General features: G+C 38.3%; 1 protein-coding gene across 1 annotated transcript in view; it reads left to right on the top strand.

The window, feature by feature from the left end:
* The window catches only part of LOC126428416 (cilia- and flagella-associated protein 43), a 218,090-nt gene extending 202,221 nt beyond the window's left edge, over positions 1 to 15,869 (top strand). The window contains exon 16 of the mRNA XM_050090378.1: positions 15,714 to 15,869. Coding sequence (XP_049946335.1) covers positions 15,714 to 15,852 — 139 coding nt within the window. The 3' untranslated portion in view covers positions 15,853 to 15,869. The remainder of the gene's footprint in view (positions 1 to 15,713) is intronic.
* Positions 15,870 to 26,319: the final 10,450 nt, after the last annotated feature.

The raw sequence follows: 26,319 nt of genomic DNA, 5'->3' as shown, positions 1-26,319 counted from the left end.
GCAGATGTACATGTAGATGCAGATTTGCATCCTTGAATTCTCTTTGCTCATTAGGAGTCTTATTGTTTCATGAACCGTCACAGTTTTTTAACTTCATCATTTGCTAGGACTGTGGTGGCAGCTTTAATTAATTTCTTACATTTTACATTCAAGTTCTCTTCTACTGATAGTCTAAGTTGAAACAGAATTATCAATATTTCGAAATATATTTCATTAGCGTAAATACATATTACTTTTGGTTACATAATTTTATTCAGCAGTTACCAGTAATATAGTTATCACACATTTCGTGGTATCCCCCAGTAATTCGAATGCCTCTTTAAATATTCCTTAACAGGGACCTACTTTTTGTAGCAGAATTTAAACACTAGTCAGTTTTCATTTTTATGTTAGCACTGATGTATTTAAATTAAAATTACTTCCAGTATCTGCATAATATATAAATTTGATTTATGTTGAAGGAAGAGGTTAAAGGTTCCCTTCTATGCTTTTAATGGCTAACATGTTTATAGACACACACTAATTAGTAAGATTAACAACAAGTAATGAAGCATACTGAAAGAGGTAGATAATCTGGTTTGTGAGATATTTATTCCAAGCTAACTACTACAGCAAATTTTAGTAGGCTACAACCTCTTAATCAAGGGTGGTCCTCACTCGTGGCAGAGTCATTGAACATGGTTAACTATTATACAGTTTACAGTATTCTGTTTGATGTCATGTATTGGCATGAGTAGGCCAGTGCAAGGAGGAGGGGCATTACACAGAGTTTTGCTGGAATGACATCCATACTCAAGTCTTATATATCCATAGGGAAAATAGGGGATGTTTGCGAGTGAGGCAGACATGCCTAGGGGTCAAAGGATCCTGCATCGTCAGAGACAAAACTCATTTCAGTGGTGCATTTGGCAATAAAGGGGTGCCAAAGTGACCAGGGATGAAATTATAATAACCCACCTGGTACTTCTGAGGCTCACTGAACTTCACCACACTAAAGTATACTACACTGCACATAATAATCGAGGTGATGATACTGGGGGAGGGGGAGGAGGGACAAAGTGGGTGTCCGGCATCTGACTTTGTATAGTCCCAGTCAAGATAGATCCCTTGAGGAAAAGCAGCTCAGGAAGGCAGTGTGGGAGACACGGTAGCACTCCTCTCATTAACTGGACTGCAGAAAAACATGGAAATTTGATGCAGGTACAAAATCCTGCTGTTAACATGAACTCCAGTGAGGTGTGGCAGCTGATGATATGGGCCACATGGCATTGCGTGTGATGGGCTACCAAGAGCACAACCATTAGGCACTGTCTCATCAAAGTGGGAGCAGAGACTGGTTGAGCAATGGTTCAGAGTGTGTGGTGTAAGAAAGTATGGCGGTCTAAGCTCTACATGTGGTGTAAGTGACCCAATTGCTTGTTTTTGGTCAGCATGGCCTGTCATCTGCTGCTACTACTGAAGGTGAGAGGAAGGAGTCACCACACTGTTCCCCCCTTGAAGAAGAAAACACTGGTGCCAACTGCACAGGAGGTTGTTTTGAGCTGACAGAGGATGCTTGCTGAGAGGCACGCACATGTTGTTGCTGCTGTGCTCATGCTCATGCTGTGACTTCCAGTGAGAGGAGGGGCATGGGCAGTTCCTATGCACAGGGTTGGGAGAATGTGAAGAAGTGTCGCTATTCCAATAGTGTGCATACTAGCAGCTGCAGTTGAAAGGGCATTTTGATGACGACGTTGGGGTCCCAGACTTTGGGAGTGTGTCAGCCATGTAGTCAGACAGTGGCAAGCTGGGGCTGCTGTTGGAGCAGCATCAAATGGTGGTTTGCTGGACACATCACCAGGGTTTGTGTCGGCCAGTAGCACATCAGGAACAGTATAGGGGACAGAGTTTGACTGTGTTGTGTTGGAGGCAGTGTTGGTAGCGCTGCGACTGGGGTACAGTGGATGGTGGAAGCAACTCCATGTCGATGATGTTGTACTCATTGACTGGAGGGAACTGTAGGGCATAGGCTGACTTGAGCATGTCAGTGGAGACCCTTGTTGCAGCTCCATTCAGACTAATGGAGAATGTCTTGCCCCCGCATTGCAGCATCAAGTTCATGCCCAAATACTGATGGTGGAGCAACAGGTGATATGTGTCCAACCAAAGGGTGATGTGTGTGCGTGCTGTCAGGTCATCTACATCTACATCTACATTTATTCTCCACAAGCCACCCAACGGTGTGTGGCGGAGGGCACTTTACGTGCCACTGTCATTACCTCCCTTTCCTGTTCCAGTCGCGTATGGTTCGCGGGAAGAACGACTGTCTGAAAGCCTCCGTGCGCGCTTGAATCTCTCTAATTTTACATTCGTGATCTCCTCGGGAGCTATAAGTAGGGGGAAGCAATATATTCGATACCTCATCCAGAAACGCACCCTCTCGAAACCTGGCGAGCAAGCTACACCGCGATGCAGAGCGCCTCTCTTGTAGAGTCTGCCAAGTGAGTTTGTTAAACATCTCCGTAACGCTATCACGGTTACCTAATAACCCTGTGACGAAACGCGCCGCTCTTCTTTGGATCTTCTCTATCTCCTCCGTCAACCCGATCTGGTACGGATCCCACAATGATGAGCAATACTCAAGTATAGGTCGAACGAGTGTTTTGTAATACACCTCCTTTGTTGATTGACTACATTTTCTAAGGACTCTCCCAATGAATCTCAACCTGGTACCCGCCTTACCAACAATTAATTTTATATGATCATTCCACTTCAAATCGTTCCGCACGCATACTCCCAGATATTTTATAGAAGTTACTGCTACCAGTGTTTGTTCCGCTATCATATACTCATACAATAAAGGATCCTTCTTTCTATGTATTCGCAATACATTACATTTGTCATGGAGGATGAAGGTACGGTGCTCACCATGACATTGTGGAGGTGTTGGTCACAGCTGGGCTTTGAAGCCTTGGAGCTGCCGGGAATGATGCTGTAGGGAGAAAGTGGAGTTGCTTCCGAGAAATTGCTGGGAATGGCAAGTAGCTGTCAGTATAATAGCTCAGTAGGAGAAGTTCCCAGGTCAGTATTGTGTACAATGTGCAGGCCTAGAAGTGCCAGGGGTAGAATAGTGGACCATTCGCAAAAATAATATGTATTTGTGGTTTCAAGTGTGTCACTGCTCCATGTTGTTAGCTACAGGGGTAGTAGCTGGTGATACGATATAAATTGGAGCTATAGGTGGCAGTCAGCAAACCGAAGAGGGCAGAGGTAAACTAGTACCCTTGATCTGTGGTAATGTCACTGGGGCATCCGAAGCTGGACACACAGGTCTGAATGAAGGCTGTAGCCACTGTTTTGGCTAAATAGCAGTGGCCTCTGGCCAGACTGTAAATCAGTCTTTAATTGTCATTATATATCAACAGCCATTGGAGGAGGGTAGTGGGTCAGCAATGTTGAGGTGTACAGTGTTGTGTTGGGGGAAAAGCGACTGCAGGGGTGTGAACATGCCGTCTGACATTGGCATTGTAGCACAGAATACAGGACTGGGCCCACTGGTTGCAGTTGCATTGTATCCCCAGTCAGACAAAACATTGTTTCATAAGGGTGGCAGAAGTATGGATGCCTGGGTTTGTGAGGCTGTGGATGCCATCAAATGCCAGTTTTCAGTTGGTGGGAAGGATCCATGACATCATCAGATCTTACAGTCAGAGCTGGGTATTGATCATAGCTGGAGTTTGATGCCAGAGTTGGAATTCTGAATGGCTTGAGTTAGGTCCAGGTCAACCTCTTGAGCAGTGGCGAAGGCATTGTAGTGTAAGGTTTGGGTGATTGTGCAAGCAGGGCTAAGGCAATCTGTCAGAATGTTATTTATGTCAGCAACAAGCCAGATGTTGGTAGTGAATTGTGCTATGTACTCCATTAGTCTAAGCTGTTGGGGTGAGATTCTATGTCTTTCCTGCAAAAAACATAGGTGAGAGGGTGGATTGCCTGTAAAAATCGTAAAAAGGCATCCCGTTGGTGTTATACAGAAGGATCGGCATCTACAAGGTGTAGAAGTATGAAACCAGAATTTGGTTGCAATAATTACATCTACATCTTCATAGTTACTCTGCGATTCACACTTAAGTGCCTGGCAGAGGGTTCATCAAACCATTTTCATACTACTTCTCTACCATTCCACTCTCAAACGGTGCATGGGAAAAAGGAACACCTAAATCTTTCCGTTCAAGCTCTGATTTCTCTTATTTTATTATGATGATCATTTCTCCCTACGTAGGTGGGTGTCAACAAAATATTTTCACATTTGGAAGAGAAAGTCGGTGATTGAAATTTTGTAAATAGATCTTGCCACAAAGAAAACCACCTTTGTTTCAGTGACTGCCATGCCAACCCGTGTATCACATCACTGACACTCTCACCCCTATTGCATGATAACACAAAACAAGCTGCCCTTCTTTGCACTTTTTTGATGTCCTCCGTCAATCCTACCAATCCCACACTGCACAGCAATATTCCAACAGAGGATGGACAACTGTAATTTAGGCTGTATCTTTAGTGGGTTTGGTGCATCTTCTAAGTGTTCTGCCAACAAAGTGCAGTCTTTATTCCCCCTTCCCCACAATATTATCTATGTGGTCTTTCCAATTTAATTTGCCCGTAATTGTATTTCCTAGGTATTTAGTCAAATTGACAGCCCTTAGAGTTGTGCAATTTATTGAATACCCAAAATTTATCAGATTTCTTTTAGTACCCATGTGGATGACCTCGCACTTGTCTTTCTTTAGTGCCAATTGCCACTTCTTGCACCATACAGCAATTCTCTCTAGATCATTTTGTAATCAGAATAGATCATCTGATGATTTTACTAGACGATAAATTACAGCGTCATCTGTAAACAATCTAAGGGGGCTGCTCAGATTATCACCTAGATCATTTATGTAAATCAAGATTAGGTACACTAGAGATTTCATTTATTTTCTTGTTTATTTAAGTTTCAGCCCTTTTCTTTTCTTTTCTTTTCTTTTCTTTTCTTTTCTCTCTCTCTCTCTCTCAAAACACTGATTCTGGCAACTCAGTTCTAACCACCCCTTCTTTTCAACACTTCAGAGATTCTTTTTGTTTTTTTTTTTTTCCCATGCACAACAAATATGTGCAAATCTTTGCAGATTTGTCCTCCTTGTCTAGCATTTAGAGGGTCACTCTGTATTCTGACCTAAATATCTTCATCCTAATACAGTAAACTAGAAAACACTTCATAGTGGGTTTGGTGCATCTTCTAAGTGTTCTGCCAACAAAGTGCAGTCTTTATTCCCCCTTCCCCACAATATTATCTATGTGGTCTTTCCAATTTAATTTGCTTGTAATTTGTTCTTCTTGTTGTGAACACACTATATGGGATATACTTTGGCTTAACATTTAAGATTATCCCAAGAAATAAACAACTTCATAAAACAAAATTCAGTTTCCATGGTTTTCAGATATAAATGCACTATGTTGCTTAATATTTAATCATTGAGTTGCTGAGTTCTAGAAATTACCTATTATTTATTTCTCAGTGTTCTAATCTTTGGTAATTAAATCTATATGGCAATTAGAGGGCAACAAGAAGAACAAATTATGTCAGCCATTCTTTCTATACATTAAGTTACCTAAATTCAAGAATTGTAAACTCTTGTTAGAAAAAATTGCTGTTAGTCACTGTTAGTCATGTACTGTATTTGTATTAAAGAATATTTTAACTCTTTCAAGATCCATAAATGGTCTCTCACAATATGGGAGCTGTACAATATGTGATGGGTTGAATGAGCACACAAATTTCTAATTTCACACTGAATTTTGAAATTAGGCTCACAACAGGTTCAGTAAACATATAAATTTCATCTTCAGAAGCTGGCATGGTTACCTCCATATTGATGTTGCTCTTCTTCACTTGGTGCTGTGCCCATTTCATTGTTTTTATGATATTTTAATGTGTCCTGGTTTAGACCCTAAAATACTGTGATCACTTACTGGAGAAATCACAGGTCAATTCCATCTACGAGAAGATTAGCTGGTTTTGTACCTTAGAACATGTTCTGAGCTGAGAAAATGACATTTTTCAAGCATACTGGTCTACTCTATGCTAACCAACATTGGTCACTGATACAAAACCCAACCCATATGTCTCCTGCATGTCATGCTGAAAGGTATGGATCAAGGAAATAAGGTTGGTGCAGTACTTCTTGATTTTCAAAAAACATTTTAGTTGTTTCCACAACAATGTTTCTCAAAAAACTACAATTATATTTGGTACTGTTATTAAACAAATCATCTTTCATTTTGTAAAACAATTAATATGAATTGCCATATAGATTTAATTACCAATGATTAGAGCACTGAGAAATAAATAATAGGTAATTTCTAGAACTCAGCAACACAATGATTAAATATAAAGCAACATAGTGCATTTATATCTGAAAACCATGGAAACTGAATTTTGTTTTATGTAGTTGTTTATTTCTTGGGATAATCTTAAATGTTAAGCCAAAGTATATCCCATATAGTGTATTCACAACAAGAAGAACAAATTTTGAAAGGAATGCAGTTAGCAGAAGAAGTGAGTTCTACCCACTCACTCCCAGCACACTGGCTGCTGAGGGTTGAGGGGCATTGAGGGGGGAACAAGCCACATTTACATCATACATTGCTAGCAATGCTCCATGCAGCTTTGACATCTATTGTCCACCATACCAGCTGTCAACTTCTGTGTATTGAACATCTATGAAAATAAAAATGGAGACATGTGCATAGCAAAGGCTACAGGCTTCATGAAATTGAAGCTCCTTTATTCAACACAAATCAGATTCTCCATCAGTTTTCATAGACAATTCAAATTTGAAAATAACACATAGCAAAACTTAAATTGTGACAATAATTGCCATTGTTATTATGACTTTAGTCATTACTGGATAAGAAGGTATTCTCTTTTGTTGATTATTTGTAAATGAGGACCCACCAGGGCAAACAATTGAGTACTGGAAATTCCCACAATCAATAATGGTTATTTTACACACACAAATTAAATTAACACTTTAAAGTAGCTCAAACAAAGGGGAGGCCAATTTCAAAACACTGTCAAACTGAAAAATTTGAATTGAAATTGACCTCTTTTTTCTGAGAATTTCTGGTGATTTCCTTTGTAAAATTTCCAAATTCTCCTCATAGTGCTGTACCTTACTTCTGTGTAAGTCATTGTTTATCTCATCAGTTGAGAGAGAAGATGTAGCAACTCTTTATTTTTGCCCACCTACTCACAATGTTTCCTTCTTCGAGTGATGGGACAGGAACTGCTTCATCACTCGTCAGTAGGTGTATTATTGTGCAACACAGCACAGCAACCACTTTGCAGTGGTTACATAGGCAAGGTTCTGCATTAGACTGCTGAGGTTGGCAGCAGCAGCCAGACATAAAACATGAGTGGGCCAAAGTCAGCTGACTGCTGCCGATTCAGAATTAGGGAGTCATCATTCTTCTCTTAGTGAACAGACTATACATTACAGCAAATCTTTGTGTGATCCAGCAAGAGGTATATCAAGACTGCTTCTGGAAATGGAAACGATATTGGGAACAGTGTATCAATTGTGGAGGAGAGTATTTCAAAGGAGACCATACACAATAAGTAAAATGTCAGTGTAGAAGAATTTTGTAGACAGATTTCTGGAATTTTTTGAACAGACCTCGTATCCACATAGAGACTTTTGGTAAGAAAAATTCCCATCCCTAGGTTTGATATTCTGATCCAAACACTTCATATAAATGCTGAAACATGCGGTAGAACTGAATGTTATAAGTGCAACGGTATAAGCAATTCACTTTGTATCACTCAGATAGCAATGTCTGCAAAGTTGTTTATTTCTAAATGAAATCATGTTTGTACATTGCCATGAGTCAGCAGAACATTTTAATAATCAACCCAGCCTTGTACAGGCTGCCAACAAAAACAAATTGAAATGTGTCTTATTATAGAAATGTAATCTAGAGATGGAAAACAGCTGCAAATGATTGATAAGGGTCTATTGATTGAGAATAACCTGTTGGTTTCTTCTTCTTCTTCTTCTTCTCATTATTATTATTATCATTCCTTCTTCCTTGTGTGTGTGTGTGTGTGTGTGTGTGTGTGTGTGTGAGTGTGAGTGTGTGTCACATCCTTCACTTTCAATAATGGCATAATGGTGTCTTGTATTGATTATCAAGATAATTAAAACTGTATGTCAATTTCATATTACTGTAATATGAGTAAGACACTGCTGACTTGTCTTGAGACAAGTATAAGCATTCTGTTATGTATATTATTATAGTGTTCCACTGGATAAAACATAACAGTTACACTTCAAAAATCAACTTGAATTCCCCTTCTTGCCACTCAGCTGTAAATGTTTCTTTACTGCTCTAAAAATTATTAAAACTAAATGCCATGGTGACTTCTTCAAAAAAGCCATTGTCAGTTGCTTCCTTGATCATTATAAAATTGGTCAAATGTTCCCCTTCTCACAAACTTATTGTCCACAGGATGTTGGATACTGTCTTCTTGTACATCACCAATGATAATGTTACATTGAGTAGAAAAGAGATTAATGCACATTTTGCAGAGGCCTTTTGAAAGATCTCAGAGTCCTTACAGTTTACTTCTCAGTTAATTTATTTTTGGACAATATTTGTGAGCAGTAACACAGTCACTGCTGTAGTGACACAATGATGTGGTCCTATGGTAACTAATTGTCTTAAATCATTTTTTTTTAACATGACCAAAATTTTTCCAGTGTTGTGACTACAAAAAATGAGTAGGAAGAACTGTATTGCAAAGTAAATGGGCATACCTATTGTTTTAATGATCTCATCTGAGCATCAGTCAGTAGCATGTGACTGGAATTTCGAAACCTGGTGCTCCTCTACGGGAAGTGCTGAAAAACTATGAAGGTGCCATGAAAAGTGACGTCAACTGTGTCATAATCAGAAGAGGAAACTATGTCTATAAAAACGAAAGCAGCCTTGCTGTAAGAACACTGAAAGAATCACTAGGAAAAATTTCACAGATGAATGTATTTGTTGTAAACATTCCCTACAGACACGACTTAACAGAAGACTCGTGTAAACAGAGAAATAATTGGAACAAATTGGAAATTCAGGAAGATTTGTAGTGGTTTTGTGCACACAACTTTCATTGAAGCAATGAGTTCAGTAAGAGAGCAATTTACTAGACATGGACTGAACAGAAACAACCTAGGCAAGAAATTGCTGGCCAAAGAAATTCTCCAGGTGATAAAGATAGCAGGAGTGGATGCCTACATAAAAATTGCACTACCTGCAACAGGTTTTCTGCCAATGACAGCAGAAAAGAAAAGTGCACCAACAGCATATGAGGAAGAAACATCTGCAGATACACTCTATGATGAAAAAATTACATCTGTGCAAACATGTAAAGCGTTACAGTCACCAGTGGCATTATCAGTAACAGCAGTGGAAAAGGAAGTAACACTAGCAGTAACAGCAGAAGTTTCACCTGCAACAGTAACTACAGTGCCTCTAAAAGGAGAAAAGAGAACTGCAGCAGGTGAAGCAGCATCAAGTGTTACGGGTAGACGGAAAACAGCACCTCCTCTTCGTCTAAATGATTTTTTAGTGGAAGTCAGCAAGATGAAGAAGCCCACGAGATAAGTAGTGTAACAAATTTCGTAACACCTCACCAAAATCTAAAATAAACAACAATTATGATCTTAAAATTTGCTATCTGAATGTTCAAGGACTAATTGATAAAGAATTTATTGTAAACAGTTTTGGACTAGATAACAAATTTGATATTTTCTGTCTGAGTGAACATTGGGTTACAGAGAGTGTACTTCCAGTTGTCAAAATTAATGACGATAATGTAGCAAATAGTTACTGTAGAAAATTGCGTATAAGAGGTGGTGTGGCAATATATATTAACCAGTCATTCAGTTGCCCCATTGTTAAGTTAGACCTAGATTATTTGTGTGAGGAACAGAACTTTGAAGCCACTGGTATAGTTATGGACAGTTTTAAGTTAGTAATAGTATCCCTTTACAGGTCACCTAAGGGTATCATTAATGTATTTCTAGAAAAATTGGACATGCTGTTAGATGTACTAAGAGGGACCAGATGGTTGCATTATGACATAGCAATTGGTGGAGATCTGAATGCAGATTTTGATATAACAACACATAAACATACCGTGACTGAGTTGAAAAACCTTCTAAGACAGTGCAATTTGCACTCAATCAATAACAGGCCCACAAGAGATAAAGCATGTCTTGATAATTTTTTTGTCAACTTTAAAACTACTGAAGAATCATGTGATGTTACAGCGTTTCCATTTTCAGATCATGACTCTGTATCTTTTAACTATACAAGTAGGTTCTATATTGATAAGAGTAATAGACCTATTCCTAAGCTTGTCCCAAAAGTTATAATCACCAGACCTGTCACAGATGACAAAATTGTTCAGCTCTGTAAGTCCCTTGCTGAGAGAGACTGGTTCAACCAATGTCATGGTGACACAAGTTATAGTCTTAGTGCTGATTTGTCAGGGAAACTATTATTTGAGAGATTTTTACATTTCTGACACAATTTAGTGACAACATCCCCAAAAAGAAATGCAAATTAACTGACAAAGACTTTACAAACAGACAAAATCCATGGTATACTAAATGATTACAAATATGAAAAATCAAGTTATGGTGTTGCACAATGGTGTTGCTGTTGTAGCAATCAGAAAACAGAACATGCCAGATTAGCCTATATAAAATGCAGGAATGAGTATAAAAATGCCATTGTGGAAGCCAAAAAAGCACATAATTTCAATACCATTCATAATTCCACAAATAAGTGCAAAGCTGCATGGAAATTAATAAATGGTGTTGCTAAAGATGTAAGAAGCAAAAAAATTAATGCAAGTCCCCAAAAATTCAATGATTTCCTTATTAAATCTGTTGAAGATGTACAAAATACTATAATCAAACCTGATATCAGTTAATCAAAGTTCTTTCTAAAAATGTTTGCAGAACACCAACAGACATAGGCACGTTTATGTTCTCTGAGGTCTCACCTAGTCTTGTCCTAAGCATTGTAAAATGGTTGAAATCTTCAGAAAGTGTAGACATACACTCCTGGAAATGGAAAAAAGAACACATTGACACCGGTGTGTCAGACCCACCACACTTGCTCCGGACACTGCGAGAGGGCTGTACAAGCAATGATCACACGCACGGCACAGCGGACACACCAGGAACCGCGGTGTTGGCCGTCGAATGGCGCTAGCTGCGCAGCATTTGTGCACCGCCGCCGTCAGTGTCAGCCAGTTTGCCGTGGCATACGGAGCTCCATCGCAGTCTTTAACACTGGTAGCATGCCGCGACAGCGTGGACGTGAACCGTATGTGCAGTTGACGGACTTTGAGCGAGGGCGTATAGTGGGCATGCGGGAGGCCGGGTGGACGTACCGCCGAATTGCTCAACACGTGGGGCGTGAGGTCTCCACAGTACATCGATGTTGTCGCCAGTGGTCGGCGGAAGGTGCACATGCCCGTCGACCTGGGACCAGACCGCAGCGACGCACGGATGCACGCCAAGACCGTAGGATCCTACGCAGTGCCGTAGGGGACCGCACCGCCACTTCCCAGCAAATTAGGGACACTGTTGCTCCTGGGGTATCGGCGAGGACCATTCGCAACCGTCTCCATGAAGCTGGGCTACGGTCCCGCACACCGTTAGGCCGTCTTCCGCTCACGCCCCAACATCGTGCAGCCCGCCTCCAGTGGTGTCGCGACAGGCGTGAATGGAGGGACGAATGGAGACGTGTCGTCTTCAGCGATGAGAGTCGCTTCTGCCTTGGTGCCAATGATGGTCGTATGCGTGTTTGGCGCCGTGCAGGTGAGCGCCACAATCAGGACTGCATACGACCGAGGCACACAGGGCCAACACCCGGCATCATGGTGTGGGGAGCGATCTCCTACACTGGCCGTACACCACTGGTGATCGTCGAGGGGACACTGAATAGTGCACGGTACATCCAAACCGTCATCGAACCCATCGTTCTACCATTCCTAGACCGGCAAGGGAACTTGCTGTTCCAACAGGACAATGCACGTCCGCATGTATCCCGTGCCACCCAACGTGCTCTAGAAGGTGTAAGTCAACTACCCTGGCCAGCAAGATCTCCGGATCTGTCCCCCATTGAGCATGTTTGGAACTGGATGAAGCGTCGTCTCACGCGGTCTGCACGTCCAGCACGAACGCTGGTCCAACTGAGGTGCCAGGTGGAAATGGCATGGCAAGCCGTTCCACAGGACTACATCCAGCATCTCTACGATCGTCTCCATGGGAGAATAGCAGCCTGCATTGCTGCGAAAGGTGGATATACACTGTACTAGTGCCGACATTGTGCATGCTCTGTTGCCTATGTCTATGTGCCTGTGGTTCTGTCAGTGTGATCATGTGATGTATCTGACCCCAGGAATGTGTCAATAAAGTTTCCCCTTTCTGGGACAATGAATTCACGGTGTTCTTATTTCAATTTCCAGGAGTGTATATATGACATATCCTGTAATATACTAAAGAAAGTAATATACTATATTGCATACCCCTTAACATTCTGTATGTTGTTGTTGTTGTTGTTGTGGTCTTCAGTCCTGAGACTGGTTTGATGCAGCTCTCCATGCCACTCTATCCTGTGCAAGCCTCTTCATCTCCCAGTAACTACTGCAACCTACATCCTTCTGAATCTGCTTAGTGTATTCATCTCTTGGTCTCCCTCTACGATTTTTACCCTCAACGCTGCCCTCCAATACTAAACTGGTGACCCCTTGATGCCTCAGAACATGTCCTACCAACCGATCCCTTCTTCTAGTCAAGTTGTGCCACAAACTTCTCTTCTCCCCAATCCTATTCAATACTTCCTCATTAGTTATGTGATCTACCCATCTAATCTTCAGCATTCTTCTGTAGCACCACATTTCGAAAGCTTCTATTCTCTTCTTGTCCAAACTATTTATCGTCCATGTGTTCACTTCCATACATGGCTACACTCCATACAAATACTTTCAAAAACGACTTCTTGACACTTAAATCTATACTCGATGTTAACAAATTTCTCTTCTTCAGAAACACTTTCCTTGCCATTGCCAGTCTACATTTTATATCCTCTCTACTTCGACCATCATCAGTTATTTTGCTCCCCAAACAGCAAAACTCCTTTACTACTTTAAGTGTCTCATTTCCTAATCTAATTCCCTCAGCATCACCCGACTTAATTCGACTACATTCCATAATCCTTGTTTTGCTTTTGTTGATGTTCATCTTATATCCTCCTTGCAAGACACTATCCATTCCATTCAACTGCTCTTGCAAGTCCTTTGCTGTCTTTGACAGAATTACAATGTCATCGATGAACTTTAAGTTTATATTTCTTCTCCGTGGATTTTAATACCTACTCCGAATTTTTCTTTTGTTTCCTTTACTGCTTGCTCAATATACAGATTGAACAACAGTGGGGAGAGGCTACAACCCTGTCTCACTCCCTTCCCAACCACTGCTTCCCTTTGACGTCCCTCAACTCTTATAACTGTATAAATAAATGTATGTATGATGGATATTTTCCCAAAGAACTCAAAGTGGCTAGGGTAGTTCCAATATATAAAAAGGGAGATATAGACTCACCTTCCCATTACAGACAAACCTCCATAGTCCCAGCTTTTTCTAAAATACTGGAATTCAAGCACTTTCAAGTGCTTGGCAGAGGGTTCATTGAACCACAATCATACTATCTCTCTACCATTCCACTCGCGAACAGCGCACGGGAAAAACGAACACCTAAACCTTTCTGTTCAAGCTCTGATTTCTCGTATTTTATTTTGATGATCATTCCTACCAATGTAGGTTGGGCTCAACAAAATATTTTCGCATTCGGATGAGAAAGTTGGTGACTGAAATTTCGTAAATTGATCTCACCGCGACATAAAACGTCTTTGCTTTAATGACTTCCATCCCAACTTACGTATCATATCTGCCACACTCTCTCCCCTATTACGTGATAATACAAAATGAGCTGCCCGTTTTTGCACCTTTTCGATGTCCTCCGTCAATCCCACCTGGTAAGGATCCCACACCACGCAGCAATATTCTAACAGAGGACGAACGAGTGTAGTGTAAGCTGTCTCTTTAGTGGACTTGTTGCATCTTCTAAGTGTCCTGCCAACGAAATGCAACCTTTGGCTCGCCTTTCCCACAATATTATCTATGTGGTCTTACCAACAGCTATCTGTTTATTTTGAAAAATTAGGAATAATTAGTGAATCCCAATATGGTTCTAGGAAAAAGTTGTCTACTGTGGATGCTATAGACTTTGTAGTCAAATACTTACATCAATTGTATGAGGATAAGGGCTATTCTCAACTCACATTTTGTGATCTAAACAAAGCTTTTGACTGTGTAAAGCATAAGCCACTCCTAGAAAAACTGGAATTCTATGGCATTAGACATAACAGCCTTACATTAATAAAATCATATCTTCAGAATTGTAAGCAAGTTTTTTGTGTAGGGAAAGAAGTGTCAAGTATAGAACAAGTCAAGGTAGGTGTTCCGCAGGGATCTGTACTGGGCCCCCTTTTTTATTCCTAATAAATGATCTGCCATCATCTATCAAGTCCACCACTGTGTTGTATGTGGATGATACAACATTTCTTCATGCTAGTGATGATTTCAATAGCCTTAAAACTTGTGCAACAAAGACAATTGACCAAGCATCCTATTGGTTCAAGGCAAATGGATTCCTGCTGAATGAAAACAAAACACAGCAGATGGTTTGTAGTCTTCGAGATAAGCTTCTGTCAGATGATCCAAGTTATGTCAAATTTTTGGGGGTATACATAGATGATAAATTATCTTGGGGTCAATATGTACAATATATTAATGGTAAGTTGTCTAGAGTTATTTACCTGTTAAGGTGACTTATGGATTGTGTTCCTGAAAAATATGTTAGAACATCCTATTTTTCATTCTTTCAAAGTATAATAACATATGGGGGAACTCTAGCTGTGTACATGACATATTAATACTGAAAAAAAAGCTATTAGGATAATTACTGGTTCTGCATATAAGGCACACTGTAAACCATTGTTCTGTGAACAAAAAATCATGACTGTTATAAACTTGTACATATACTATGTTCTAATTTATATGAAGAAGATTTTACCACAGACAAAAACCAGGGGAAATGTACATAGCCACAATACAAGAAGGAATAGGTGCCTCTATATTCCCTACCACAGATTGTCAAAGTCACTCAACAGCTATGAAATAATGGGGTACAAATTATTTAATAATCTTCGTCAATCTGTTCAAGAACTACCTGAACAATTATTCAAACAAACAATTCATGACTGGCTAATCCTCCACCCATTCTATGATATAAGAGAATTTATCAACTGTAATATAATACTACAATGTTAACAACAAACCTGTTGTGTATTTTAGTATGTATATGACTTTGTCTATTGCTGTAATGGTCGAATGACAATAAAATTATTATTATTATTATCATGCTATTGTTTTCCAATGGCTGATTATCTTTAAAAGGTAAAATTAAGGGAAGGATCACTTTTGTGAAAATATACACACTTTACACACATTAATTTTTCTTATATTAAGAAACAAGTTTTTTAATGATTGTTTTCTTGATAGATTGGAAATCATAATGAAGCGGAACAGAATGGTTGCCAAAATACAGAAACAGCATAATGAAATATTGGTTCTACAGACAGAGCTTGAGTTATTAAGATTGAAGACATACCCTACCCTCAAATATACAACACTCACATGAATTTCTTCCTTCACTTATTTATGGAGGGGGTCTGGTAAATTTTAAATTACATAATAATTTATATTTTTAGATAATTTCATGTATTGTATCATGAGCAACTGTTTATTTTGTGTTAAAGATAACTAGTTGTAAACAATTTACATCTGCATTATGTGTAAAGTAAATTAAGTTAATTTTTGTAGAAAATGAAAATGGAGTAAATAAAAAAATGCTCAGTGTTGTTATTACAGATAAAATTGTTACCAGTGGAAAAATGTGTTGAACATGATATCTGATCTTACTAACGAATTCTTCTGCTGCTTGAAATAATGAGTTCCTATTAACGAACATATGCAAATCTTGTAATGTTCCACGTCTTTTAATCTACAACTAATCAATACACTTTGGCTCAACATTACAAGTTACCACAGTGCATCTTCTGCAAGTTCTGCAATTTCTTACACACTTCGTGAATTTCTTAAAGTAATATTGAAATGTGAGAAATAACAATTTCCCTTTACAAAACATACCAAACTATTTCAATCAACATATGAATGTTTAAGCAAACAGTATTTTCCCCAAAACTCACCATTTACATCATTTAATAAAAACTCAGTTTCATAACAATGCTATCTACTTCTTAACAATACCCAATTCTAATTACAGAATTAACCATGGTAACACTGTTGTCCTCCACAAACTATATTAGTACAATGCAGTTCTTTTGATGTCTTGCTTGAAAATACATATCAGCAAAGTCTGCAGAATTTCTCTCATGGAATGAAATATATTGTTGGAAAATGAAATACATAATTATCTGTAGGTTGATTAATGTGCTAGTTGGAAAGAATTATATCACACAGCATTGTATTAATTTTACTAATCTATTGGAGTGTGTACCATACAACTTCCACAAAGTTAAAAATTGTGTAGTGTAAATTTATCAATAGATTTTGACACTACTCGTGGCATACATTTACGTACTTCTCACTTAACTGCACATCTTTTCAAACAGTGGTGTACAGGAAACATATAGTGTTAAATTATTTTGGTTATTTATTTATTTATTTATTTTTGGTCCTGTGACATCTTGTATTGATGTAGGAAAAGTCAAAATATAAAGAGATAAACGTTACAAATTTTTCATGTAAGGACTGTACAGAAATTAACCATGATTTCACGTTCAATCTAAGTAACATTTATTGATAGGTCAGAAACTTAATAGGAATAACCAGACCCTAGAAATAATGAAGTACCTTATTTCAGTTAAATTTGTGACTGTGGCTATAAGAAATGTAAGACAGAAAGATATTGTATATTCTGCAAGTTTCCTTTCAGTAATTAGTGCCAGAATAATTCTTTGGGAGAAGTGAGCTTAGAGATAATATTTTTAGCATGAAAAAGTATCTTCTAAGAATATTATTCAGTCCTAGTTCCAGATCATCAGACAGAGACCCATTAAACATGTGTTACTCAACATATGTACATTTACATCTTTTATATCTTCCTATTGACCAATCAGGATTATGTAATCTTCATTGAAACATGACCTGCAGCTGAGATGAATTTTTAAAATGATTTTGTGATGTCTTCAGCTGACATTTTGTCATCAGTAGTGGTACTATTGCATCTAATGTTCAATGCTTCTGTATAAGATACCTGAAAATAGCCTAGGGCCAAAATTATGCAATCTTACAAATAAAGAAACTATCAGCTGAAGGCATCACTAAATCATTTAAAAAACTAGTATTGTGTAATAGCTTCAATTCCTTTTCTTACTTTGTGGTTTCCTGTTTTTCCGGTATTGCTTCATCTTGTCCTCATGCTGTCTTTTTCTTTCTTTCTGCTCATGTTGTTTCCAATTTCTTATTTCTTCTGCCTTCAAAACCTTCTAAGTTTAGTACTTTATTCTTAAAATGTTTTCCATTATTTCCAATTCTTTGATATTGTTTCTTTCTAGTTCTTTTATTGTTTCTGTAATTCATGTGAAAGTGTTGCCGCATGTTGGGGAAGGGAACAGTGTGTTTCTAGGACTCAACGCATGAAAAAAATCACCTTTCACAGCATACAATTGAAATTGGGGGGGGGGGGGGGGGGCAAATCATTTGTTTCATCTAGAGACAACAGCTGCAAGTGTTATGGTATTGTGAGTTTCACCAGTCATAAAGGTGCCACTAAATAAACTGTGAACACAATCACTAAATTCCAGACTTACCCAAGAGTTTATTATGTGTTGTAGAGCCATTGCAAACTAATGAGGACTTAGATAATTCATATAGTTTAGTATGCAGAAGTCTATTATGGGTCAGTGACAAGGATGGAGCTTCCATTAAGTCTTGATGTTTCTGGTATAGATATGGTGAGTTTTCCAAAGGATATGTTGATTGCTAATTTGGATATATTAGAGGATGATGACATAGGTAGGCCAAGTGAGGACCTGCAAACAAACTATCAACACTTCTGCATTATCTGAAAAAGTAAAAGATGTACAGGGGAATGATAGGAAAATGGTGGAAACCTTGTTACTGCAGTTCAGAGATTTATTTTATCCATGTGTTTCATTACCAGCAACACCAGTCACACAGCACAAGATAAAAACAGGAAATAATTCTTGAGTTTATAAGAAACCAAATATAACTCCAAAATGTATACAGCTGATAATGTAATAATTGGTCACCAAGAGCTAGCAGATTGTATTATTGAATATAGAGATAGGCCATAGGGAGCGCCTGTGAGTGTGGGCCAAAAAAAGCCCCCAGTCTGAACTAGGAAATACAGATTTTACAGTGACTACTGGTACCTTAATGCATGATAGTTCATGCATTACATCCATGTAGGATGTAATGGAGACTCTGGATAACTTGGGTCAGTGAAAATATTTCTCTACAATGGATCTGAAGAGCAGGTATTATTAACAGGAGGTTGTGCCAGGGGATCAGCCGAAGACAGCTTTTACTATCCCCTGGGGCCATTTTCATTACCATCAAATGCCACTTAAACTCAAAGATTATTGAATGTGTCTTTGAAGGCTGAAGATGAGGCACTGTATGGTATATCTTGATGACACCATCACTTTTCCAAAGGGCATAGAAGAACATGTACGATGGCTGGAGGAAGCATTCAACAGACTAAGGCCAGCACAACTAATACTCAGAATTGAAAATTGTCATTTTTCAGCAGCAGAAATAAATTACCTTGAGGAAAGAATGGGAACAGATCCATGATTAATCTCAGCAGTTCAGAACTTCTCACCACATCAAGTAGTTAAATAATTGCAGTCTTATTTGGGTATCTGCAATCATTATTATAAATTTGTTACGAACTTTGCTGAAATTGTCAAAATTCTGAATCATTTTTATGAAAAGGAGCAATATTTGAATGGTCTACTGCATGTCAGACACTGTTTTATACTTTGAAAGAAGCTTCAACATCAGTTCCAGTTTTGATATTTCCAAACTTCAAAAAGGAATTCATTGTCTTTTGCTTTCTTCTGGCAATCACACACTTTATGGCCCACCTCCCTACATTTATAGCATTATGGCTGATGACATTGCTCTCTGATGTGGTGTGAACACCCACACCTATAATGCTTTACTTCAGAGCAGAAACCTCCGTGGTCACTCTGCCTCCATGTAGCATTGTTGATTTCCTCTATTCATTTTGCAGCTCTGATGGCAGCGGATAAATCACTTGAGTTCTCCATTCTAACTCTCACTGACATATCATCAGAAATATCACTATAAATACGTCCACAGCCCTATTTTGTGTCTCACACAGATTGGCTCTGTCGACCTCCATATTGTGTGTTAACTCATATGATTGGGCATTCAATTTTCTGTTTCTGTCAGAGAATGATTCCATTGATTCCCCATGTTTCTGCAACAGTCCACTGAGTTTCTCTCTGAGAAACCTTGAGCTGTTGTATTTACAATAGCACCGGGTGACTGTTAGCCAACTCATAAATATTGAGGCCTCACTAAGAGTCTCACAGTACATAACAGACGTTTTCCTGTCACATACTAACCACTATTTTGCCATGTTCAAGGCCATTTCCTTGGACTATTATCCCAATTTGGTGATGGATTTCACATCAGCAATAGAAGCAGATACATTCTTGATTACTTTTCCTGAAAATGGCAGTAGAAAGTTAGCTGCTGTGGGATCAATGGAAGTTGGGTACCCTCAAAACAGTTTCGGAAAACAGTTTCAGTCTCCTTCAAATTGGAATGTAGGTGCCCACTAGTGGCTTCCCATTCCTCTACCCTTTTATGCAGTGCTTCATAGTCCATTTTCTGTAAGGCTGTAGTTACCAACAATGCAGCTATTTGCCCCTTCGGACCTGTTTTTCTGCCATTTGTGCAAGCTCTGTCACTTTACAAGAAAAATACAAAAACAGTACATCCAATACATAAATAAGAACAAACTGCACCTTATTCTTTGTTCTGTATTATAGGCCAACAAGACTCCACTATGCCTCAGGACCAAACCTTCTACATGGAATACATATAAGTGCCACAGCTTGAACACATGGTAAGTCATACCTGGATTAATTGCAATACTGACATCTAACTGGCTGCAGGTAAACTTTCCTAGTATTCCCACAAAGCAAAGACAAATCCAGAGGTTCTTGTAGTCTCACAAATAACACTTTTAATATACTGTGGAGGTCCTTATGGCTCATTATGGACACAACTAAAGACACAGGAAGAAGGCTAACAAATATCAGTCACTCACTGCATAGTACACAGCAATCCATAGCCATTGACCATACAGCAGAACTGGGCAGACAGTATCAGCTGCTGCTGTTGTAGGTGTCTGGATCTGGCACCAAGCATAGACATCTCTACTCCTGGCAGCCACTCTCTGACTCTAGATATAGTGGTGTCAGCCACTTCTGATGCCAGATATAGGGGTCCAGAGCCAGACCCATATAGCGTTACAATTGAACTGAGCAGGGTGTCGTGAGAAGGATCTCTTCACACTTGAGAGTGTCAACAGATCATTATTCATAACGAAACATTTATCTGTTAGAAGTACAGGACTTGTCTTCCCCAGGCACTTGCTGCACCATTGAGTCATCAGGGTGTGGACCCAGTCAGCAGAGATGAGTGCACATTGCTAATGGTTCTGCTGCATCATGAAAGCCTTGTGTAGTGGCTGTTACATTACAGCATGGCCTCATTGGACAGTGATGATTGGCCAATGTCTGAAGCATTCTCATTGAGGAAGTGCAGCCAGGAGACTTACCCTTCAACCCAGCTTGAAATACTCGTTGTTGTGTAGAGCCCGACATGCACCCTCAGTTAGGAGACAGAGACTGTCAGCATTCATGTCGGCTACAGAAATGAGAGGAGCAGCAGCAGTGACTCCATCTCACAACGGCAGATCATGTACAGATTCCTAGTTCTGCTGGTCAAGCTTTCACTATGCCAGCAGACTTATGGCATTCTGTGCACCCCAATAGTGATGTCTTGGGAGTTGGTGCTGCAGCTTGCAGTTGCAGAGAACTCTCTCTAGCAATACTTGTGACTCCACAGATTATTGTCAATGATTAGATCACAGAGGTTCGACTGGCATAGCCTCACCTGTACCACAGGACTGCTGCAACTGAGAGTGAGATTAAGAAAGCCGTAGTATTTATGCTACCGCTTTCCATGCCATCTGCTGTGGGGGGGTTAGCAGTGTCATTATGTCTACTAGTTTTCTCATGTGGTCAGCTCTCTTAGTGGCTTTAGAGTTTTAATCAGGGCTGAATAGTTACTGTTGCATTGTAACTGGGCTTTCCTGTGACACTCTGCTTTGAAGTATGAAGATATCTATCTGTTGCCTTGTTGTCATTGTGCTTCACTTGCAGACTTGGGTGCTCGAACTGTCCTGTATGTCGCAGTCACTTCCCTGTTAGCCTTGGCCTGCTAAGCATTTTCTCCTACCTGGCAGTTTACCGATCACTGACTCAGGTGGCTTGACTTCTGCTGTTGCCAGTGAAAAACTTTAACAGTTTTTAAACGTTAGCCTGTGATAATTTTCTCGGGTGCAACAGCATTGATTTCTTGGTGAATGTACACCTTCAGTTCATTAATATTGTGGGTATTGTATTTGAGGCACAAATTCAATTCATTAAGCAGCTTGAAAGGAAAAAAATCACAAGTAGACAACTCTGGGGAATGTGAAGGCAACCATCTGCTACTGACAACTCATTCCTTTGCGAAACCTGAACGAATATGATTCAGTGAAACCTTTTGCATGTGACATGTTGCTTCAGCTTGTTGGATGAAGCTCTATTCTTTTTCACCATCAGTTAGTCCCATATAGAATTCTTTGAAAATTGTGAGGTGAACTTGAATATTGACAATACGGTGAAAAAACGTAGGTCCCACTATATGTTTACCAGAAATCTCACACCAAACACCAATCTTCTCATCATGAAGTGGATGCTCAAATATCTGATATTCTGTGAAGTAATAAGGACAGATAAGTGGAGACTCATCTGAAATGAAATAGAACACTGAGTCTATTTAGCCTTCTGAAATAATCAGTTCATCTCAGTTTATCAGTCCTTTCAGTCACTGTATGCAGTAGTAGTGGTAGTAGTAGTAGTAGTAGTAGTAGTAGTAGCTTTATTCATCCGTAGATGGTTTCAATTTTAATTCATAAAGAATTTTACAAGAAGATGTGTATTTAACACCAGTTTATTGTGACAACTTGCATACTCATTTTTTGGACTGGCAGTAACTCTCCTTTCAATATCAGTATATGTGGAATCTGTCATGAACCCTTCCTCTGTTACCAATAAAAGTCATCAGTGTTATTCTTGTGCATATTTTTAGAAATGGTATCTCTAGTTGTGTGCGTCCATTTTAAGTTAGATGGTGGTTTGAGATAACACTTAAGAACTGAAAAATTTACCCATCTTGTTCTCATAGATCTTGTACTATCTCCTCATAGATCTTTATCAAAACTGTGGTTCCTTCAATAATTGATGTTTGGTAGACATGACAGGTTTGGTTCTTGATAAATAAGGACTCTGCTGCATAATGAATTTTTATCCATCCTTTTTCTATTACTTCTTTCATATTTCAGTAAAATTTAACAATTTGATCTCCATTTTTAACATCACAATTTCATGGCAGATACTTCACAATATTTTATGTCATTTCAGACTTATAACTTATAACATAAATATCTTCTAGCTACTTGTGCCAGAACTATAATACTACTGCTTGTTACACACAAATCAGCAACTAATATATCCAGCTCACAGTTCAGAAATATTTTAGTAAAACTATTTTTACATCCAAAGAGTATAATACGGTTTACTACTTCTGGTCAGATGTTCTTCAGAATAAATCATACAGATACAAATAATGACAATAGTTATAAATTATGACTACTACGTATAACTAATTTGGTAATAAGTCAAATGTAATTATTACGTACTGTTTCCATTTATGAAAAAATATGAAAATTTTGGTTTTTAGACAAAAAAATACAATTTCTATTTGATCACATCATAAATTTAATGTATCATATACAGCAACAAGAGACAGAAATAGGAGCACTAATCATTTCCATTAAATGTTGTAATGGGACATTATCTATTATGGTTTTGATTGGAAACCAAATATGTTGAAAGCCAATTTTAACAAAAATTCACTGGGAAACTGGCATTAAGAAATTTTTTGATAAAAACTTTACATGTTTTTTTAAAAGACTGAGAATGCATATAGGACCAACTGAATCATGTACTGCATAAACAGCACTGTATTGCATTGTACTGTAGTTGTATTCATCACATAACATACCTTTTACAGATCATCTGATTTTATTGTACAGGAGAACCACTTTTTGACACTATATGAATTATTCATATTTTCATAATTATGAAGACAATTTTATGTAGACAGAACATGTCTGCCATACATCCCTATGCTACAGATGGGATGTAAAATTTCATTTACTGTAAAAATTACACTTCTCCTGGAAAGGTGCTCTAAATGGAGAAAGCGTTCTATGCATAGTTAATATTCACAACATGCAGAGTAATACTACAAAATTTTATACATATCATGCAGGGGAGGCTAAGAAAAGATGGGATGAAGTTTGCTGTTTAGTCTTAGATGATATTAATACTGAGTTACCAAGTTCTACTAACTAACTACACTTACCCTTTTTTTTTTTTTTTTTTTTTTTTGGGTGCCCTTGTCAGACAAAAGTAACACTGTTGTCAGATTTCTTCATTACCACTTTAAAGATAAAATGTACTCCATTATTTTCCCATGTCTGGGAATTCTTTCATATCATGTGATTGTGATTTTGGTGTTATAAAGAGGAGAATCACCACATCAGGCAGAATCTATTCACTGAATTAATAAAACAGGAACAACCAATTCACTGTTAAAGTGGTAAAGATAGCAGACATTTTTGATTTTCATAATTGGTGGACCAGTACTTCAAAATATCAATATTTTCATTGAAGTCTGTGGGAACTGGAATGAAAAAGGTGAAAAAGCAACATTCCATGTAAGTAAATTTTTGGACTTTCTATACAAGGAGGCGCATGTCATAGGAAGGAACTTCTTTCATGGACTGCTTGTTTATAATTTTAAACTGTTACTTTCTACAGTCAACTGTACATTGTTGCCATGTGCTCTTGCTTATCTACTGGGCTATGTGGGAGCAAATGAGAAAAAACTAGCTGACTTGATGAAACTTCAATCTTACATACCAACAGAATATCCTGGCTTTTGTGATGAACTACTAGCTAGATCCACCAGAACATCATGTGACAAATGATGCTGATAAAGTTCTGTACATGATGTGTTATTTTTTATGCTATCATGTTTTACTGAATTTCTAACAGTGTCTCTTTATAAAGTAACAGAAATATCATAAAATTATTAACTTTTTATTTTAAAAAAACCATGTTCTGTGTAGAAATTTGTGTGTCATAAACAATAGTAAGTTTTTGTTATTGAAAACAGCTGACATAGGATAAGAGTAACAGGTTCTGTAATATGCCATCAGTTTAAAACTTGTCTATAGTAAGAAGTAAAGTTTATAAACTAATTACAAACAATTAAAACCAATTTTCTGCATTTTGTGCTCTAAGTTATTACTGTTTATTTCAGAAACAGCACATCTCTATCACTTTGAAAAAATTCTGTAGGATTTTTTATTGGTCTCATGTTATTAAATAAGGTATAAAAAAAATTGCATTCAGCAAAGGATTTAAAAAAATTCATAGTTCTTTTCCCTAGATTATCACTTACAGAAGGTTTTTTTTTCATTTCCTGGGAATTGTCACTGAGTGAGAAGTGTTATTTCAGAAATAAAAGATTCAGCTACGTTGGCCACAAAATGGAAACCACTGTGAAAATCAAAGATGTCACAGGCCAATGATGATATGACTTTCTTGCTTGAAATACTTTATTCTTACATTTCTTAGGGTGGGAATTCCAGATATGATACTTAAAAAACTGTATAACCCATTATTTCTTCACATTTTACAGTTAAATTTATTAAATTATGCGATTTTTTAAAGAATTTAACAGCTTTTATATAGTTAAAATAATTTAAAAGGGAGGTGTAATGAGTGTAGATGACATTGGTAGCACTGCTGAGAAACATTTGCTGGTGGAAAAGGCTGATTTTATTTTTGTGTTAACAGATGGTGTTTTGTTTACTGTCAGCCTAACCTCAGTTTCCCATTTCCTGTACCTGTACCCAGTACAATCTCTAATTATGGTTATAAAAGCTCTGCTGGCAGTTTTTGTTATATTTGTGGTGAATTTGTGATTACAACACACCAAAGAAACATTACAGACTTTGTGAAAAAGGTTTATCTATCATACTTTAGATCTAAACTTGGTGATCCAAGATAAATCTTGGATGCTGCATAAGGTATGCTATTGGTGTGTTGAAGATCTGAGAAAATGGTTCAAAAAGGAGAAAAAAGCCTTTAGATTTGCTCTTCCTATGATATGGAGGGAGCCAAGAAATCATTTTGATGATTGCTACTTTTGCAGTGTTGATATTACTGGTCATAATTCAAAAAACAAGAAGGTAATAAGCTACCCTAACCTTCCGGCCACCACCTGACCAGTAGGGCATGGTGTAGATTTGCCACTTCCTGAACCCCCAGATGATTTAAATTCTATTCCAACAGAAGTATTTTCTGATGTACAATCTGATTTACATGAACCAGATGATAATGAATTCCACTGTAGTCTAGAGCCCAAATTCTTTACTCAGACATCTACATCTACATACATACTCCACAATCCACCATACAGTGCGTGGCGGAGGGTACCTCATACCACATCTAGCATCTTCTCTCCCTATTCCACTCTCAAACAGAATGAGGGAAAAATGACTGCCTATATGCCTCTGTACGAGCCCTAATATCTCTTACCTTATCTTTGTGGTCTTTCCGCGAAATATAAGTCAGACCGAGCTTAACGATTTGGTTAGGGATCTGGGTTTAACAAA

Source organism: Schistocerca serialis, chromosome 1, assembly GCF_023864345.2.
Source record: "Schistocerca serialis cubense isolate TAMUIC-IGC-003099 chromosome 1, iqSchSeri2.2, whole genome shotgun sequence".
Taxonomy (NCBI): domain Eukaryota; kingdom Metazoa; phylum Arthropoda; class Insecta; order Orthoptera; family Acrididae; genus Schistocerca; species Schistocerca serialis.
This window is presented reverse-complemented; position numbering and strand designations above follow the sequence as displayed.